Source organism: Danio aesculapii, chromosome 7 (assembly GCF_903798145.1).
Source record: "Danio aesculapii chromosome 7, fDanAes4.1, whole genome shotgun sequence".
Taxonomy (NCBI): Eukaryota; Metazoa; Chordata; class Actinopteri; order Cypriniformes; family Danionidae; genus Danio; species Danio aesculapii.
The window spans coordinates 40,466,189-40,486,063 of NC_079441.1; the positions used below are offsets into that span (position 1 = coordinate 40,466,189).

The following is a 19,875-nucleotide window of genomic DNA, read 5'->3' on the forward strand; positions in this document are numbered from 1 at the left end:
GTTTGTCTTATTCTGTTGAACACAAAAGCAGATATTTAGAAAAATCTTGGAAACCAGTAACTATTGACTTGAATAGTATTTGTTTTTCATTCTATGAGTGTCGATGGTTACAGGTTTTCAACATTCTCCAAAATATCTTAACAGAATAAAGAAACTCATAAAGGTTTGGGCCCACTTGGGTTCAGTAAATAGAGAGTAAACTTTCATTCCAAAATATTATGTTTAGAAATGTTTTGAAAAAATCTCCTCTCCGTTAAACAGAAAACGGGGAAAAAAGAAACAGGGGGGCTAATAATTCTGACTTCAACTGTATACAGTATAATCATATCATTTAAACACATAAATAAAATCATTCAACTGAGGTAGTATTGTTAAAATCATTAGTTTACCATATTCACCTACAAATGCAAGTAGTTTGCTCATTAAAATTAAACCCAACTGATCTTTCCAGCATGTAGTTAGACTCAATAAATTTGTATTATTTAACCATCTTCACATACATTTCTAGAAAACATAAATTAAACTTAACATTTAAAAAAGGAATTTATAAACAGTCGTAATTTCTTGAAATTATTCATGTGCAGTTGATTGATTACATTTTAAAGAGATAATCTGACATGCGCTCAATTGTAAACATGTATTTAAAGATAAAATATTGCTATCTGTTGCCACTTGGGGGAGAGGAAAAATAATTATCCTGTCAGATGCTAACCAGAGGCTTCCACTTGTTAATAGTTTATCTGACAGAAAGCTTACAGTAAGTCTTTTTTCATCACTGAAACACTGCGCGAGCTTGTTTGGCAATCGTTTAGGGGAAATAGTCCACATTAGATAAATTTGACAATCTCCCTTTGGAAACGTTCTCAATTGGAAACAACAACACATAAAAATAATTGTATGTATTTTTCTTCTAGAACTATGGTTAAGCAGTTATAGATAGCCTAAATTAATAATCAATCATTTGAATTAACATTATATTCATTATATAATTATATATTTCATTGTGCCACCAGAAGTCTCTTTCAAAATCAAAATGCAACCAACACTCACATGTCAGTTAAAGGGCATGTAGATATTAGCAATTCTAAACAAGAATAAATTTAGTTTGTTCTGTTTTCAATTTCAGAGTAAAAAAGCCAAGACTCTGAAGCAGTGAGAGAGATGGGAAGATAAAGAAAGACAATAAAATGAAAGTGCCCAATTGATGAATGGACTAGATTCTGCTTGCTGCATATCTTTTATTCCGCTGAGATTCAGATGAACTGACTGTGCATTTAAGCGCAATAATGAAACACCTCTGTGCAAATGAGAGAGTGTGTGAGTTTGATAAATATTATTCTGTCTCCTTCTATTAGTTTTTACACCTCGGCAGCAGCCCTGGTTAAATGTTTTCAGTGTCTTCAAGAAAATGTTAATTTCCTGCCTCACACAATGTTAGTATGAAAAACCCCAGGGCCAGGTGTCTACATACACATCAGTGTGTGTTTCACTAATGTTACACTGTCATCATGATTAAAACAACAAAACAAATAAATCAAGAAAAATATGTAGTTTTACAAAAGGATACAGGAAGCTGTTGTTTTATCTGCACCAAATCTGCTGAAAGAAAACTGTAAATTGAAGGGATAGTTCACCCAAAACTGAAATATCTGTTACCATTTACTCACCCTTCACAAACCTGTTCGAGTTTCTCTTATTCTGTTAAAAACAAAAGAATATATTTTGAAAAATCTAGGAAACCAGTAGCCATTGACTTCCATAGTATTTGTTTTATATATTATGTGTGTCGATGGTTACAGGTTTCCAACATTCTCCAAAATATCTTCTTTTGTGTTCAACAGAATAAAGAAACTCATAAAGATTTGGGCCCACTTGGGGTTATTAAATAGTTAGTAAAATTTCATTATTGGGTGAACAATCCCTTAAAATATCCTGATGTCAACGAGGAACATTTTAAACATGTCCCAAATCTTCATTAACAGCTAAATCCAATGAGAAACACTTCTAGCAATATAATCATATTCACTTTAGACATTTTATATAGAGAAAGCATATTTCATTCAAATTAAAAAGTCTTATCTAGTAATAATTTTAAACTAAAAAAACCTAAACATTCCTTATCACAATACATTCAGTGTGGAATTACATGAATCACATAAATGATACACTGTTTTACGTGATTTTTGTAAATGAAAGATTATTTAATGTTAACATTGACTGTATTTTACTGTTGGACAGTTATGCAGTATGTTACTGTAAAAAGAACGTTATTGTCTTTGTGTTACTGTTAAAGTTGCATTGTGAAAACTACTGTATATTTTACAGGTAAAGATGTACAAGACTGTAAACACATATACAACAAGATAAACGGTGCTGTAGATGTAAATATATTTGCTGTAATTGATTTACAGTAAGTTACTGGCGAACTACTGCCAGTAAGTTACTGTAGATGCTACAGGAAATTGTTAACAGTGTACCATATTATCACTATTGTGTTATTTAACTGCTCTGTGGTAAAAAGCTGTGATTTATTAAAGATTCAGATAGTTAACCCTTGTGCACTGTTCAAATGTACTACCCTTTTGCTATGGAAATATTAAACTGCTCTAAAAATATATGTTTGCATAAATCTATTAATCAACCTCAGTCCTGATCAAAACTACTAAATTGTTTAGAAAATTACAGGATTAAACTCCTTAATTGCCAAGTTCACAAATGATGTCACTGATTTGGAGGAAAAAACAAAAAATGACATATTTTCAATATAAATAGTAATTGTGGATTGTTTTTTTTTTTTTTTCTCCCTAATTCACTGTTGGTGGCTGTTTTTGCCCTATTGACTTCCATTATAACCACATTTGCAGAATGCACATTTTATGGTGCATAAATACACAGTCTCTGTTTTTTTTTTTACTCATGTAGTTCTGAGAGCTGAGATGCATATTTTGATTTGCTCAGACACATCAAGGTAAGTGCGTAAAAGTCACTCTCACACACACACATACACACACTTTAATTTACTGTTATACTCCACATAGAATCCAGAAACTAAGCAGTTTTTTTGCACAGGCCTATCTAAAGGGTTGATGGTGCCAACTGATGATCAACAGTAAAAAAGGGGGCAAATGGGGCAAAAACAGCCACCAACACCAACAAATTTGAGTAGAAAAATTTTAATCAATCAAAAACAATGCATCAAAGTTAATGTTGTCTCACATGTCCAAGACTTTGATTAAAGGCAAAAAAAATCCAGTCCACAACTACTTTTTATATTGAAAATACGTCATTTTGTGTGTGTGTGTGTGTGTGTGTGTGTGTGTGTGTGTGTGTGTGTGTGTGTGTGTGTGACCGAATCACTGACATCATTTGTGAATTTGGCAATTAAAATTCTGTAATTTTTTAAACAATTTAGTAGTTTTGATCAGGACTGAGGTTGATTAACAGATTTATGCAAAGAAATCTGAAAAAAAAAAGATTTATCTGATGCATTTTTACAGCTGTTTAATTCAGTGGATGTTTTTATCCCTAACATAACAAAAGGGTACTGCAGTTGCCCAGATTGTATCGTTGAGTTCTTTAAAAATTTCAAAGCATTTTCTTAAAATATGTGACAAAATAAGACTTCTCATCCAAAAATCATTCTACCAGCTGACACACAGAAAAAGTTATGAAAGCATCCCCAACAGTACATAAGGGTTAAATCTTACTTTTGTCATTCATTGTTAAACAGATGTTAAACTGATTCCACTCAATGTGGTTATGGGCCCTGGTTTTGTACACTGTGATTTACTGTGTCTGTGATAAATGTTTAGTAGTTGTGTACTAAAGTTCAATAACAGTTCTTAGTGATAGTGGGATGGCGTCTCCAGAGAAAACATAATGAGTGGATCCTATTGATGCTCCTGTAATGTTTAGCACATTTCAGAAATCCCCTTTGTATGTTTTTTAATGGACGCACAATTCTAAAACCAGCGTCACAAACAGCGAAACAGTCTGAACAATGACACATTTCTAGAATAATTCATCTGCATTTGATCGTGTTTCATTGTACATCACTTTTATGCTTTTATAAATCCTCACAGAATTTGCATGGGGGGATGCAGGATTACAAACTCCACAGTCTGAAGGTTTGCAATACTAAAACATTTCATATGTCACTAGAGTTCATCTTACAGCTTTTGTTACACTGCTCCGGTACTGAGAGGAATTTTAATTTTCACTTGAAACACTGCAACTGCACAGTCAACTTCACTTGTCTTTGTTCATGTTTTAGTATCATTATGGCTTTAGATTTTATCAACTGTCAAAATGTGGTCAGCTCGAAACTGAAATGAGACCAAGTGGTGATCGAAAGCACATTTGAAGTAATGAAAATACAATATTCTCTAAACCACAGAGATTTTGAAGGAGAGCATGCTATGAAAGCAAAACAATCTTCGAAATGGCACTCAGAGTCCAGACTACTTTTGATAAATCTTTTGGCATTAATGTTAAATTGTGCTCATCCTAAAGACTTCAATCTAATAAAGTTATGCTTTTCTTAAAAGTCCTTCTTTTTCTCAGAGTCATTTTTTGGTAAATTTAATAAAACAAACAAAACAATTTGCTAAAAAAAAACATTTGTTTTGGCCAACACTGTACTGTATATCAATGTTACACAAGCTGTTGAACAAAGGCAGGCATCTATCAGCAGAGCTCATCATGTTAAAACAAGCACTAACATAAAGTGTTGGCTCTTGTAAAATAAGAGGTTGGAAATTTAATTTCAGTCCCTCAGAGAGACTTTACAACATAAGGAACGTGTTACATATCACCGATTCTTTTAAGTAAATCTTTCTTTTTAAGAGCAATGTAGTTTAACTGCTTCATTTTGCTTAATTGGAACTTGTTTGTGGTCACATTTTCCCTCCCATGAGTTTGTGTTAAAAAAAAAAATTTAGCCTCTAAACCTTAAGCAAGCACAGCCATGTTGTTGAAGAGGCTCAAATGAGGTGGAAAGCACACTAAACCTATAGGGACAGGACAGCCAGTGTTTGCGTGTCTGTGTTTTCTTCAGGCTTCAGAGCTGTTTGAGCTCTTGTAGAGAGGATTGCAGAAAGACAGCTTGCTTTCCTTTGAGCTGGAGACCTGAATATCACACACAAGCAAAGACAGGCCCAAATGAACACATGAAAAGCACTGATTATACTTACAGTCCATTCACACAGAGCAATTCTGGGACATTTAAAAAAAGTGGCCAGCAAATGCATCCAATTATTATGACAGACATTTGGATTTGTTGGCTGCTGTTGCTTTGGTAGATTATATTTATTTGTTTCTTAAACAGACGTTTAAAATATTGCAAACAATAGTATAGATTCAGCCAATAAAATATTGAGTGCTGAGTCATAAAGCAGTTCACAGATTCCACAGTACATTATACATCAATAGCATGTCTTTAAAACATAAATTTACAACAGCATTTATTAACAATAGCTCAGCATTATTAGAGTCTAAAATTGTGCATGTCACAGGAGACATCTAAGGACATCTAGGTGGTTCTTGCAGAATAAAACCTGACAAACTTCTGTAATTATTTACTAACCTCTTGATTAAACGTAAATCTTGCTAAATTGAATGGAGTAAATGCAACCCACAGAAATAGACAGATAAGAATATAAATATATAATGAAAATAAATATAAAAATGTACATGAATGTATTCATAACGATTAAGAATTTGAGTATCGGATGAGTCTGTGTTATTAGTTACAGCAGTTGTTATCTGAGAATAACATACCATGGAATGTTGTGATTGACCAATCAGAATAAAGTATTCCAAAGAGCCATGTAATAACATTCATTAATACACTGTAAGTTAGCAAGAACGAACAATAAACAATTGTATTTTCATTAGCTAACGTTACCATTAGAGATGTTAATAAATGCTGTAATAAATGTATTGTTCATTATTTGTTCATGTTAATAAATAGATAAATGAAGAAGGATGAAATCCTTATTGTTAAGTGTAACCCAAAAATTAATTCAAAGTTTTCAAAATGTTACCTTTAAACCTCAATTTGCTTAGATAAAGCCACTACTTTTTATATTAAAAAATCCATTTACTAATTGTCTGTATTATTACAATCTTGGATAACTCAGTGATTATGAGAAACATTTATTTTGACGCTAAATTACTTATGGAAAGTCAGTTTTAAAAAATAAAGAAATAAACCTACTACTCACATTCAAAAAGTGTATGAGCAAACGCATACAAACCAAATATAATCTTAATTACATAATCACATTAGTCTGAAGTGCTCAGAAGCAGCTAAAAAGTAAGAAATTTGTATTTTTTATTTGAGGATTAGAGAGAATATTCTACCTTTGTCTCCTAAATAAAAACCTATACTCGTGCAAGATTCTATATGCTGAAATGTATTTGGGACTTACCATTGTAGTTCTATTGAGTTTAATTTTTGTCCTTAAGTAAGACTAAACTTATGACAGCAAATAAAGATAATTTTTTTGGTGTATGATGTTTGCGTTACACAGCCAAAATAATTAAAAAGCAATCAGAAAAAAGATTGACCGCACAGCTGTTTATCATTATAACCAGAGATTCGTACCTTTGGATCATCGCTCCATGGGTAAACACTGATATTTAACTGGGGACGTACAGGCCTCCTAGTTCTAATGTCCCTGAGTGACTCCTGAAAGAAGAATTACAGAGTTTTGTTTTTTTAAATCAATAATGTGAGCTTTACAAAAACAAGGATAAAACTGTAATTAAGAATGTAGCATCTTTCACAGACCAATTACAAGCAAAGTGCATTTGAATTCCATCAAATCAGTGTGATGAATGAGAAATGCAAACAATCATAAAGACCATTCATTGTTTTGAAAAGCTAAAGCTCCTGTTGCGTTACATTTTTGACACAGCTCATTGGGATTAATGTGTAATTGAGCGAAATGTGGAGAAAACTCAGTTATCCATTCAAATATGCAAGGCTTCAGTAAAAACTTCACCCACGCTGCACAGAAGAGTAAAAAATACTGCATGCCACATGTAAAATACAGCCAGTTTAGCACTGAGTGTCAAACCCACACAAGCTTACACCAACGCAAACACACAAACTTAGGACGCGGGTCAATATTCCCTATCAGCGGTGCGACAGAGCCCCCTCTCACACCTGCAGAGTGGTTCAAATTACGGAATAACACTGTTCCCCTCAAAGTGGAAAAAAACAAGACAGAGTGGGAGGAAAAAGAGAGCCTAAACTGGAAAAAAAAAATTACACTTTGAATCATCAAAAAAATTTGTTACAGTTGAAAATGTTTGTTTTTCTTAAGTCTAAATGAAAAATATTTATTTTGGTCAAAAAAAAAATAATACATTCACACAAAGTAAAATAATTTTTACTATAGAGACCACAAATTTTTCTTTTTTCTGTTCAATACAGTGTGGCCAATTTTCGAAAAACATTGTTTTACCCTTTGTGACGATAGTTCTTGCAGATCGCTGGAGAACATTCACATTCTTTCATGCTACTATGTGTCTGCATACCCATTATGCACCTCACACACACCAGTTCCAAATCACTACTGATTGCAACCACACAGCTGAAGCTCATGAGGACTGATTACCAGGTCTATAAATACACTTTACTCACACACACACTTTGCTGAGTCTTGTTAGCTTTAAGTGAGCAATTCAAAGCGTTTTCCTTGTCTTGTCTTGCCTGGGTTTTGTTTAATGTTTATGTTGTTTTGCCGCCTGTCCTGACCATTCGCCTCTTTATCTCAATCACTTTCTTAATTACCTTCATGCTCCTATCTGTACCTGTTTTGACCTTGCCTGTATGACCATCCCAAAATAAAGCTGCATTTGGATCCTCACCTCTGTTGCCAGACTCACACTGTTACACCCTTACATCAAAGTATAATTTAGCTTTGGATCAACCTAAAAAAGCACTGTCATTTGCTACAGATAATGTATTCATTTTCCTGGAATTATAATGTTAACTGGGCGACGCGGTGGCTCAGTGTTTAGTGCTGTCGCCTCACAGCAAGAAGGTCACTGGTTTAAGTCCTAGTTGGGCCAGTTGGCATTTCTGTGTGGAGTTTGCATGTTCTCCCCGTGTTCATGTGGGTTTCCTCAGGGTGCTCCGGTTTCCCCACAGTCCAAGGGCTAAAGGTGAACTGGATACGCTAAATTGACCATAATGTATGTGTGTATGTCCTGGACCTTCAGGTTGGGTGTTGAGCATTGGGCTAACGACCCACCTCGTAAAAATTAGATGTTAAGAAACACCAACATGGTGCAGCTAAATATCAACTTCGATATAAATGACCATGAGATTAAGTAAGTATAGTTTTGACTTGGTTAAAAGTAAAAATGTAATTTAATATTAATCAGAATATTTATTCTGCCCAATGGGAAAAATTACATCCATTAAAAAGTAAAATATTGTTTTTATAAATCATAAATTAATGATTCAACACAAATATTTATTTTGTAGGAAAAAATCCCCAAAAATGAATCAAGTATCGGCAGATGGCAAAACACTACCTGTAGTGATGCCATCTGGTCACATCACATGAGAACTGCTGGTTAAAAGTAAAAATACTACTTTGAGAGAAACTAATGCCTTTAATTTTTCCTAGGTTGTTTTTTGTTTTTTGCTTTAATACAAATTTAATAAAACGGTTATAATCAGATAATTTTCACGTAATTCAATATAAAAATGAGTTTGAATGAAAAACACAACAGTGTCACTTTTTTTAGTGTAGGGAGATTGAAAAGATAAATGCAACAAAGAAACATGGCTAAGAGAATGAAATCCCCCTATTAATAACCAAACACATAATTGACGTCAGCTGTGAAATTGTGATATTTATATATTGAAGCATATTGAACTGACCTTTTTCTGCAAGTCATAAACTGAGCCGTCCAACTCTTGGTTATCAATAAGCCTGGAGTCTCTGTTCAGTCAAGAACAATGCAGTCAAAATCATGGACACGTTCTAATTATGTGGAGTTCATCTGAATGTAAATGGACTTACTTTAGCGAATGCCTCTTTTGAAATAACCAGAACAAAACGACTCCCATTGCGATCACCACCAGAATCACTGCTGTGCTTAATCCAACACTGACAGCTGCAGATTTCACAATCGCACATCTATAACTGTTGCTCGTCTGCATGAAAAATGCCACATTTACATTCAAATAACTGCATGTGCATTCCCATTACCTAGTTTACTATCTGCCATCACAGGTGGCGTGGGAGTGAATGCTTGTTCTTTGATATGACAACGATTACCAGTCCACTGTGATGGACAACTGAAAGACAGAGAAAAACATCATTATTGCACAAACACGCTTTGAATAGCAGAGGTAATTCAGAAGGGAATGCTGGTTCCTCAGCTATCCAGAAGAGAAATAAATAAACAATTGCATGAAAATTAGCTTGGAGACTTCCACACAAAGCTTAACATCGGCATCTAATGAGAAAAAGACATAAACTGGCTCTTTTGTCCCTTCCTTTCTTTCACTTTCTGCCAGTGTTTTCTTGACTGTGGGGAAGATCTATTCACGTAAAGAATGTCTTCAAGCTATTCCAGAGTCTATGAACGGGAGATGTAAGCAATTCTGGTAATTTATTAACAATGACAAATACCGATTAAAAGAGAAAGAAAAGGAGAGAGGAAATATTTGAGGCTTTCAGGGGTTAATTTAAATGGAGAAAGATTGTGTTTCTTGGCACAGGTTGGAGTGCAATTACACAAAGCATGCTCTGGCAGTCCCACCGAAAAGTGCATGTTTAAACCGAGAGCCTGAGCGCTGATACTTTTTCAATGAGATATTCCACAGGCACAGAAGATGTCATGAATAATTCAATGCTAAGATCTCCGGCAGGGTCTTGTCGCCTGTCTGACCGTGACCGACAGGTGAAGGTGGGGATTTTTAAACATTTTATCACTAAAGCTTATTGAAAACACTTCCATGACAAACCTATACATTGAACAAAAATGTATTACAATTTGTAATAGATCAAATATTATGCTGTTAAGCATGTGTACAAGAGGAATAAATTCTAATATAAAAGCTTTACGCAGACATTTTCTGTATTTATTTATTTATTTATTTAATTGTTTGTATATGTGTTATTTAAAATGACTAGAGATCTTATAAAGTTATATAAACGATGACTGACAAAGTATTTGACAAAATCGGTAAACAAGTTTTGTACCATTTTAAAATTGCAACCAATGCAATGCAATATATACGGTAGCGACACTTGTTGCTGCAGTATACATCAATTTTAACTGATATAACATTATATAATAATAGCTGCAACCACTGATATAATTATTTAAATATATTTCTTCTATGTATTTGATCCCGTTTTATATTAAGTTTCCTTAACTACTACTGTAGGTCAAAAATAAGTACAATGTAATGTACTTTTAAATACATGTAACAGAGGCCAGCTAGTGAAGTGCTATGCAGGTAAACCTCACTCCTCTGATCTCTAAAGGTGCTCTTGCGACAGACACTAGAGCCCATGGTCTTTAGCCTCGTTGTTAGAGCAACTTACTCCCATACAAAGAATCGCCGGTTCGATCCCAGTTTAGAGTGGGTTGGGTGCAATAGGACCACAGGGTTACACGTAGGGGGGCTTGTCCGGGATAGGAGTGAGGTTTACGGGGGTGGGTGTAATGAAGGCCAGCTAGCGCTACTGTATGAAGGTAAATAGTCTGTAACCTCATTGTTAGAGCAAACAAATCCCATGCAAAGAATTACTGGTTCAATCCCAGCTCAGCGTAGGTTGGGTGCAGTAGGACCGGTGGGTTACATACATATCTGCAACATAACTGTGAATTGTCATTTACTTCTTGCTCGTTTGTGGCTTGTAATTTGTTTGCACCTCACTTTGGATAAAAGCGTCTGGCAAATGACTAAATGATATTAAAGGTAATAAATATTGAAGACAGCAAAACAATAGATGAGAATAGTCAACAAAGTAGTGTAAACAACTACAAAGACACTGTCAAATGAATCTTTTTAGCATAGTAGTCTAGTGTGTGTACATTATTACATGCAATATACTGTAATCAATACAATATATATATATATATATATATATATATATATATATATATATATATATATATATATATATATATATATATATATATATATATATATATTGTATAATGTGTGTGTGTATATATATAAGAAAGATTCATATATATATATATATGTAATTTAGCCTTTAATTAAAGGGAACAAAAAAAATAGTATGCACTGCAAAAAAGATTGTATGTTTATGGAAAGTCCCCATAAAACTTAAAAACCAACCACATGAGTGTGTGTATATTATTAAATTTGGACAACTTACAAGCACACTGGTCCATTTTCCTTTACTGCACATCTTCCTCCATTGAGACAATATCCAGAGGGACAATCTGAAAACAGAAACACATTCACAAATAACAATGACTTACGATAAAAAATAACAGTTCCTCATTTCCCACTATTAACGCACATCCACTGATGGTTTCATTGTGATTGAACGTATGATCTGGTAGTTAAAGTGTGCAGGTTTCAGCTCATTTAGGGACAACCCTAAACAAGAAAGTCTCCATTAATGGCGTGTCCTTCACCCCCACAGTGCTCCTGGCCTGAGCTCCTTTAATCAGATGACTGCAGGAAGAAAGCGCTCATTTAACGAGAAGTAATATATTATGTAACTCCTCTTGATGGGCTTTATGTTGTACATAAATTTTTTAACTATAAACCGAACCCTTCATTTAGTCTATTTCCTTCTATTTTCTCTATATCATTTTCTACCTACCCTCTTTTGCATGGTCTTAAAATCATTGACAATCCGCCTAAAGCATGACGCTGGCTTCAAGATCTGATGTTATATCTACACTTGGAAAAAACTAAATATGCAATTAGAGGTTCTAGCTAATTCTCATATGTTTGGCAACCCTTATTATCATATTTCTCTGATATAAATGTACATCCTGGGAATAATGTGACTTATATTGTATGTAACTGTAATTTCCCTTTTTTATTTTCTCTCTCTGTGCAGACCCTCATGCTTAGTCTACGCTAGCCTACCATTGTAAGACAGCACAGCACTACCCCTGATTGTAACACTCATTATTGTTGTCTCTTTATTTATTTATTTATTTACATGTTTATTTTACTATCTTATTTTATACAGTTTTGCATTTTTTTTATTATTATAATTTTTTGTTCTTGTCTTTACTATTTTTATTATCATTATTGTCAATATGTTAATACAATACAATAGGCAGTGTATTTAGGGTTTGTTGAAATGGGTTTATAAAAAATTACTCTGTATGAACAATGACATCTGTACTTGACATAAAAATAAAGGGGGAAAAAAATCACTGACAAAGCATAATAATTGTTCTGGTCAGATTAGCATCAACTCACTAATAAAATTAATGTTTTTACAGTATATACAGAAAAGATTTAATTGATTTAAAATGACCGGAAACATTCAAAAAGATTTCTACAGCTCTGGAAAAGTTGAGACATCAGGGGCTACTTGCATAAACTTGGATTGGTCTCTTAAAGTTCCCACTAATTTACTTTTCTTCAAGACATACAATGACTTTTTAAAGACCTTTAACAAAAAGGTTGATTGTACATTTGAATCTAAAAGCAAGAGTGATTAACATTTGGCTAACTGATAGCTGGTCAAACTAAATAATAATAATAATAATAATAATAATAATAATAATAATAATAATAATAATAATAATAATAATAATAATAATAATAATACTTCATTCTCTTTGTAAAAGACGCCTTTCTGGACACCCAAGATCGCCTCACAACAAGCATCAACAGCCATACCAGAACAAATTAAAACAATTAATAAAACATCGCCAAAGAAAATTTTAACTACATGTAAGGAGTTGCAGGTACAAACACATTGTGAGTATAAAATAGCATGATAAAAGATAGTCAAAAGAAAGCCTGCTTAAAAAAGATGGGTCTTGAGACAAAATTTAAAAGTGTGAGAGCTATTACTGCTCCTTAGGTCCAGGTAAAGCGAGGCTCCCATTGTGCGTAATCAAGTGCGAGGTGGCACCAGGAAGAAAGAGTTGGGTGATCTAAGAGTGCGAGAAGGGGTATAAATTTGAAGTTCGGTGAGATATTGAGGAGCAAGATTATGAAGTGCCATGAAAGTGAGAAGTAGTGTTGTAAAATCAATACGAAGCTTTACCGGAAGCCAGTGAAGCTGATAAAGAAGTGGTGTGATATGCTCATGAGATGAAGTCCTAGAGATGACATGAGCTGCATGGTTCTGAATCAGTAGGAGTTTATGGAGAAGTTTAGAAGGAAGCCCAGTGAGAAGTGCATTCCAGTAGTCAAGACGTGAAGTAACTAAAGCATGGATGAGAATTGCTGTGTTATTAGTTGAAAGAGAAGGGTGGAGACGAGTGATATTACGCAGGTGGAAATATGCAATACGCATAATATTATTGACGTAATTAGTTTGCTATCCAAGATGACACCCAAACTAGTTCATAAGGCATGAGTCTTTACATGGTGGCTATTTATGCAACTGGCCCTATGTCTTTTATACTGACCTGTTGTCATTTTCAAACACATAATCTTCTTTCAAACTTTCTATTTATCATCAAAGGATCCTGTATAATGAAATCCTGAATAATGTATCAGCATATTAGAATGATTTCTGAAGGATCATGTCACAGTTTTTAAAAATAAATAAAAAATAGAATGAATTATATTAAATTACAATAATTTACTTATGTTGCAAACACAAATATTAAAACTTAGGAATTATTCTTTCAGTCAAAGTCAAAAAAGCAAACTACTTCAGAAGTAGACGCTTAACACATAGTAACCTAAAATGGCTTTAAGTTAGCAAAAACTCAGTAAAGATTCTGAGAGCAAAAATGATAAGAACCTGAATGATTTGACTCCTTTAAATATAAAAGTGTGACGAATGATTGTGTTTGTGTTACCAAAGCAGCTGGACTCATCAGAGTTAAATGGAGGACAGTCAACAATATCATCACATCGATTCTGATACGCCACGCAGTCTGCTGTCGCCTCACACACCAGTTCTCCATTCTCACATGTCTTCACAGCTACAAAACAGAGAGAGAGAGAGAGAGAGAGAGAAATACATCTGTTTGTTGTACAGCAATGATGCACATAAAATTTGTGCTTAAAGTCTTACGGCATCCATATTCATCTTCTCCATCTGGACAGTCTAAAACTGAATCACACCGCAGTAGCGCAGGAATACAGCTGCTGTCCATGCACTGATATTCGCCTGTCTCGCACCCGGTTTGAGGAGGCACAGTGCCAGGAAGCACACTGGCACACTTCTCCTCATCCGAGTGGTCCAGACAGTCCACCTCACCATCACAGTGCCAACTCAGTGGTATACACTCGAACAGATACAAACACTGGAAGTGCTCCATGTGGCACGTTTGTGGGATGGGGGTCACTGGACCTAAACATACACAGAAACAAAGCGGCATAACATATTTGAATTCTAAAGAATTAAATGTAACCAGTGGTTTTGTACCTCCAAGAAGACATTGCCGAGTGAAAGAGAAGTCGTCCACTGCAATGTCCGTATACTTGTCTGCTCCCACTTCTGCCTGAATGCTCACTTTGAAAGGTGACGCGTTTGATAAGATCACATTAGCATAATGCCAGCCATCTCCATGGTTTCCACAGGTTGCCCACATTAGCAGGGGTGCTCCGCAGCGGCCCACTGTGTACACCTGTAATATTATGCCCAGAATTCATCACACAGCCTGCAGGAGGTGCTTTAAAGCTCAGTGTTTTCAATATAAAATAAATGCATTTCAATGAACTTCAGCACAGCTGGCTTTTTCTTTAGACTTTAAAGCTTGTTTTTCACTGCCCATTTTGTGAGTCATGTTATACACAATTTAATTTCATGGAAAGGGAGCAGAGGAGGGGATGTGCAACATGACTGAAGCTGCAGAGTTCCATATGCTCATTTCTGGGGGAAAACATGCCACGCAATAAAAAGGAAATGGGTGAATAAATATAAAAGAACACAACTCAACCTCACAGGTTAGCATTGTTTGGTGGATGAGCGTTTTTCTGCCTCCACACTTTTTCTACTTTTAAACACATGATCTACCTACATTGCAAGACTTCAAAACTCTCCTTAAAAATACATACAGTTGAAGTCTGAATTATTAGGCCCCTGAATTATTAGCCCCCCTGTTAACACATTCAATGACATACTGTGAAAATTTCCTTGCTCTGTTAAACATCATTTGGCAAATATTTAAAAAAGAAAAAAGGGGTGCTAATAAAATCTGACTCCAACTGTATGTTATACATATATTTTGACACGCTAAATAAAATGAACTTATTATTATTCATGTTATCATTATATTATTATTATTATTATTATTAATAATAATAATAATAATAAAATGACTGAATAATCAGCAATTTACAAAATTTCAAGGACACTTTGTCTTTCTTTTCGAGTTATAAGTAATTTTATCAGGAGTTAAGAGCAGTTTTTCTGCATGTTTCTGTTACATATTTTCTGAAGCACAGTACTTATATTAAAACTAAAGACTTTCAAGATGGTGAGATGTTGTAAAATGACTGCAACGTCCAATATCAGGTTGTCCAGATGAAGATGGCAAAAAGAACAATATCACCATATCAAGAGAATCTGATCATTCTTAATTTAGGATTTCTAGAATTTAATCTTAACAATGTCTCTAACTCCTTCAATTCCCTCCTAATTGTCGTCCTCATAAGATAAATGCACAACAGGACATTGTAATGTGAAGAATCACAGTGGGCAATCAGCTGATCACTGTAGCTGGAATTGTTCACTGGTTCCTCTCTGAAGAAACCCTGCAGTGACCAAACCTCTTATAAGGCTTGAATAAACTTTGCCGAGGAACATGTTGAGAACTGGTGTAAAGTTCACTTTACTAACGAAAGCAAGTTCAACTTATTTTGGAATGTTATAATGTAATGTTCCCATGTATAATGGGAAACATCATGTTCATCATTAAGCACCTGTAACAGGAAACCCGTGCAAACATGGGGAGAACACGAAAACTCCACACAGAAATGCATTCTGGCCCAGGCAGGACTCAAACCAGTGACCTTCTTGCTGTGAGGTGACAATGCTAACCACTGAGCTACTGTGCCGACTCAAAAGCAGAAACTCAGCACATTAAAATGATTTCTAAAGAATCAGTCATCACTGAAAACTGCAGTAGTGATTCCAAATCTTTGAAATCACAGAAAAAATTGACATTTTAGAATAGATGAATTAGTTTGAATGAAAGAGTTTAAAATGTTTGTTCTTAGCTGTGCATTCTTTGGCTCCTTCTTTTGTTTGTGACTTCATTACCTCTTACATGCCTTTCCGCCCACTCCATAACCATAACCATAAAAAATATGGTATAGAAAAAATACAATTTTGAAAAATGGAAACTAACATTTACAGCAAGTTAATCACTGATATTCCATGACTTGGACAAAAAAATCCCTGAATGTCAATGTCTAGAAAAGGCCGTCAAAGTTTTATGATATTCCAGAAAGTCCATGACCCGTGGGAACCATGTTTTACCTTCTTGTAGTGCTTTGGTTGCTTTATTATCATTGTTAATACAGAAAATGGTTAATAAAAAATTGAAGCATTTTATTCAATTAATGCAGCATTGGTGAATATACTGGTGAACATTGCAAATTCCTACAAACTCTTTGAACAGAGGTATAAGAACTTATAAAAAAGACATTGTTGTCTTTCAGACTGTATTTGCGTTAAAATATTATCTCACCTTCAGCGCACCCATGTGATGTGAGCCATACATGTGGAACCAGAAGCGCAGATGACAGATACCCACACTAGCAGGAAACTCCAGCTGGGTTATTAAGCTGGCGATATCTCCTTCTCTCTGACCACTGGAGTTCACATACAGAAACCCTCCTGCTCCACCTGAAAGAGGAAACCAATGTCATCTTACTGACTTCATTAAAGATGACTGTCAAAAATAGCTAAAATACAATATGCAATAAATTTGAGCAAAAAATGTGTGAAGCGCACACGTAAGTCTCTTTTATACAGTTTTTATACACAGAGGTTCCATATACAGTATGCATTCAAAATTTTTATTTTATGTTAATAACTTTCATTACAGTTTACAGCACAACTTTTATGAACCTACATTATACATGATTAATATGTCATTATGAAATAAGATCCTATTAAAAATGTAGTTCATTATGATAAATCTGCAGCTTACTGAAATGGTTTCTATAGAGGTTGATTTACAAAACCTCTTCGATGTTGAACTATAACAGACTACTTTTTTCCATAGCAGACAATATTACACTCAAATTTTCTCTCACTGTCTCACAAATTGACTCAACTACTGCAAAACAATGATAATAAAGCTAAATTAGTGACAGATTTTTTTTCTTCTGTATAGTACTACTGATCTTTGCATAGTAGATTACTGAAAAGGGGAAAAAAGTATGTTAGTCCTTGGCTCAATCTATTGACTGTTGACTGGATTTTAAAATGTAAAGTGATGCGTGGTCATGCACATTAAATGATTAGAGACATCGTTCATACATTTTGCTGGGAAGTCAACTTCTATGACAGAAAAGTAAATAAAAAAAGATAAATTGTAAACATGCATAGATGCAGAAAATCTGCACTCACCGGCCACTTTATTGGGTACACCTTACTAGTTCAGGGTTTGACCCCTTTGCCTTCAGAACTGCCTTAATCTTTCATGGCATAGATTCAACAAGGGACTAGAAATATTCCTCAGAGATTTTGGTTCATATTGACATGATAGCATCATGCAGTTGCTGCAGATTTGTCAGCTGCACATCCATGATGCGAATCTTCCATTCCACTGCTGCCAAAGGTGCTTTATTGGATTGAGATCTGGTGACTGTGGAGGCCATTTGAGTACTGTGAACTCATTGTCACATTCAAGAAACCAGTCAGAGATGACTTACTTTATGACATGGTGCGTTCTCCTGCTGGAAGTGGTCATCAGAAGATGAGTACACTGTGGTCATAAAGGGATAGACATGGTCAGCAACAATGCTTAGGTAGGCTGTGGCTTGACCGGATGCTCAATTGGTACTAATGGGCCCAAAGTGTGCAAAGAAAACATCCCCCACACCATTACATCACCATCACCAGCCTGAACCATTGATAAAAGGCAGAATGGATCCATGTGTTTGAGGCCAAATTCTAACCCTACCATCCGAATGTCACAGCAGAAATCGAGACTCATCAGACCAGGAAATGTTTTCCAATCTTCTATTCTATCCTGGAGATGGTTGTGCCTGAAAATCCCAGTAGATCAGGAGTTTCTGAAATACTCAGACCAGCCCATCTGGCACAACACCCATGCCACGTTAAAAGTCACTTAAATCACCTTTCTTCCTCATTCTGAGTTGCTGCCATGTGATTGGCTGATTAGAAATTTGCGTTAACAAGCAGTTAGACAGGTGTACCTAATAAAGTGTCCAGTGAGTGTAGAATGTGCATTTATAAACAAAATTTTTATTTTATATTGACTATAGTACTTTTTCAGCTCTACAGACATTATGTCTTGTCTTTTAACAAAGGTTATGATAATATTATAGAATGATTCAGACACAGAAACAGTATTATTATATTTAGTGCATGAGTCCGCCAACACTACTCAGAAAGACACTGCATGAAGCAATTTCCTTGACTTTTTGTCTGGCATGAAAAATCAATAGTAGCTGCAGTAAACCAATCACCTTTTAGAGGGCAAACTCATTTTCACATTTTAAATAATGTACACTTATCACTTTCACTGAGAGGCACTGATCTTTTAGTGGAGTAGGGCAAAACTATATGAGAGACAGAAATCCACATCTTAATTACATCCGCAGATGAATCGCTGGAAAATGACTTTTTGTGATGGATTTTTCTGAGCTCCAGTCTTTTGGTTTTTTAAATCGTGCAACAATTCATTAGATGTGGCTTTAATTCTGTGTCATATCAAGACAAACTTACAATAATTGCTTTTTATTTCACACAAAGGTACCTAAAGTAGAAGTATTTAGATGTATATTCGGTATATGTCATATTGATTTTGTGCAGCAGTTCAATAAAAGTTAATAAAGATTAGGTTACGTTTTAGAAACCTCAATTTTTTATTCATTGTTGTAAAAATAAGTCACAACAAATCCTGAACATTGGTACATCTCAGAACAACACTGCCGTTTGTTTGCTGAATTAATTGGCTTTAGGATATCAGATAAAACACTGACTGAAAACACGTCTTAATTTAATTTAATTACATTTATTGACAAACACATGCCATTCATTCATTAGTTTTCTTTTCGGCTTAGTCCCTTTATTAATCAGGGGTCGCCACCGCAAAATGAACCGCCAACTTATCCAGCATATGTTTTACACAGCGGATGCCCTTCCAGCCACAACCCATCACTAGGAAACACCCACACACTTTTTCATTCACACACAGACACTACAGCCAACTTAGCTTACTCAATTCACTTATAGCACATGTCTTTGGACTGTGGGGGAAACCAGAGAACCCAGAGGAAACCCACGCAAACACAGGGAGAACATGTAAACTCGACACAGAAATGCCAACTACCTTCTTGCTGTGAGGCGATCGTGCTACCCACTGCGCCGCCAATAAGTTAAATTTATACTTACACTTACATTCTTAAGGGGTGGTCTAATGCCGTTTCATGCATGTAGCGTTATTTACACTGTTAACGTGTTGGACTCCTGTGCTCAAGTATGGGTCAAGTTTCAAAAAACGATTTTA

The 19,875-nt window shown here is 34.9% G+C and overlaps 1 protein-coding gene across 2 annotated transcripts in view; it reads right to left on the reverse strand.

The window, feature by feature from the left end:
* Positions 1–3,931: 3,931 nt before the first annotated feature.
* The window catches only part of malrd1 (MAM and LDL receptor class A domain containing 1), a 55,921-nt gene continuing 39,977 nt past the window's right edge, over positions 3,932–19,875 (reverse strand). For both annotated transcript variants that reach the window (XM_056461958.1, XM_056461957.1), the window contains exons 24-33: positions 16,861–17,018; positions 14,592–14,793; positions 14,238–14,516; positions 14,020–14,145; positions 11,385–11,451; positions 9,234–9,322; positions 9,045–9,138; positions 8,903–8,963; positions 6,608–6,691; positions 3,932–5,127 (exon numbers count right to left, since the gene is read on the reverse strand). In XM_056461958.1, coding sequence (XP_056317933.1) covers positions 5,053–5,127; positions 6,608–6,691; positions 8,903–8,963; positions 9,045–9,138; positions 9,234–9,322; positions 11,385–11,451; positions 14,020–14,145; positions 14,238–14,516; positions 14,592–14,793; positions 16,861–17,018 — 1,235 coding nt within the window. In that variant the 3' untranslated portion in view covers positions 3,932–5,052. The remainder of the gene's footprint in view (positions 5,128–6,607; positions 6,692–8,902; positions 8,964–9,044; positions 9,139–9,233; positions 9,323–11,384; positions 11,452–14,019; positions 14,146–14,237; positions 14,517–14,591; positions 14,794–16,860; positions 17,019–19,875) is intronic.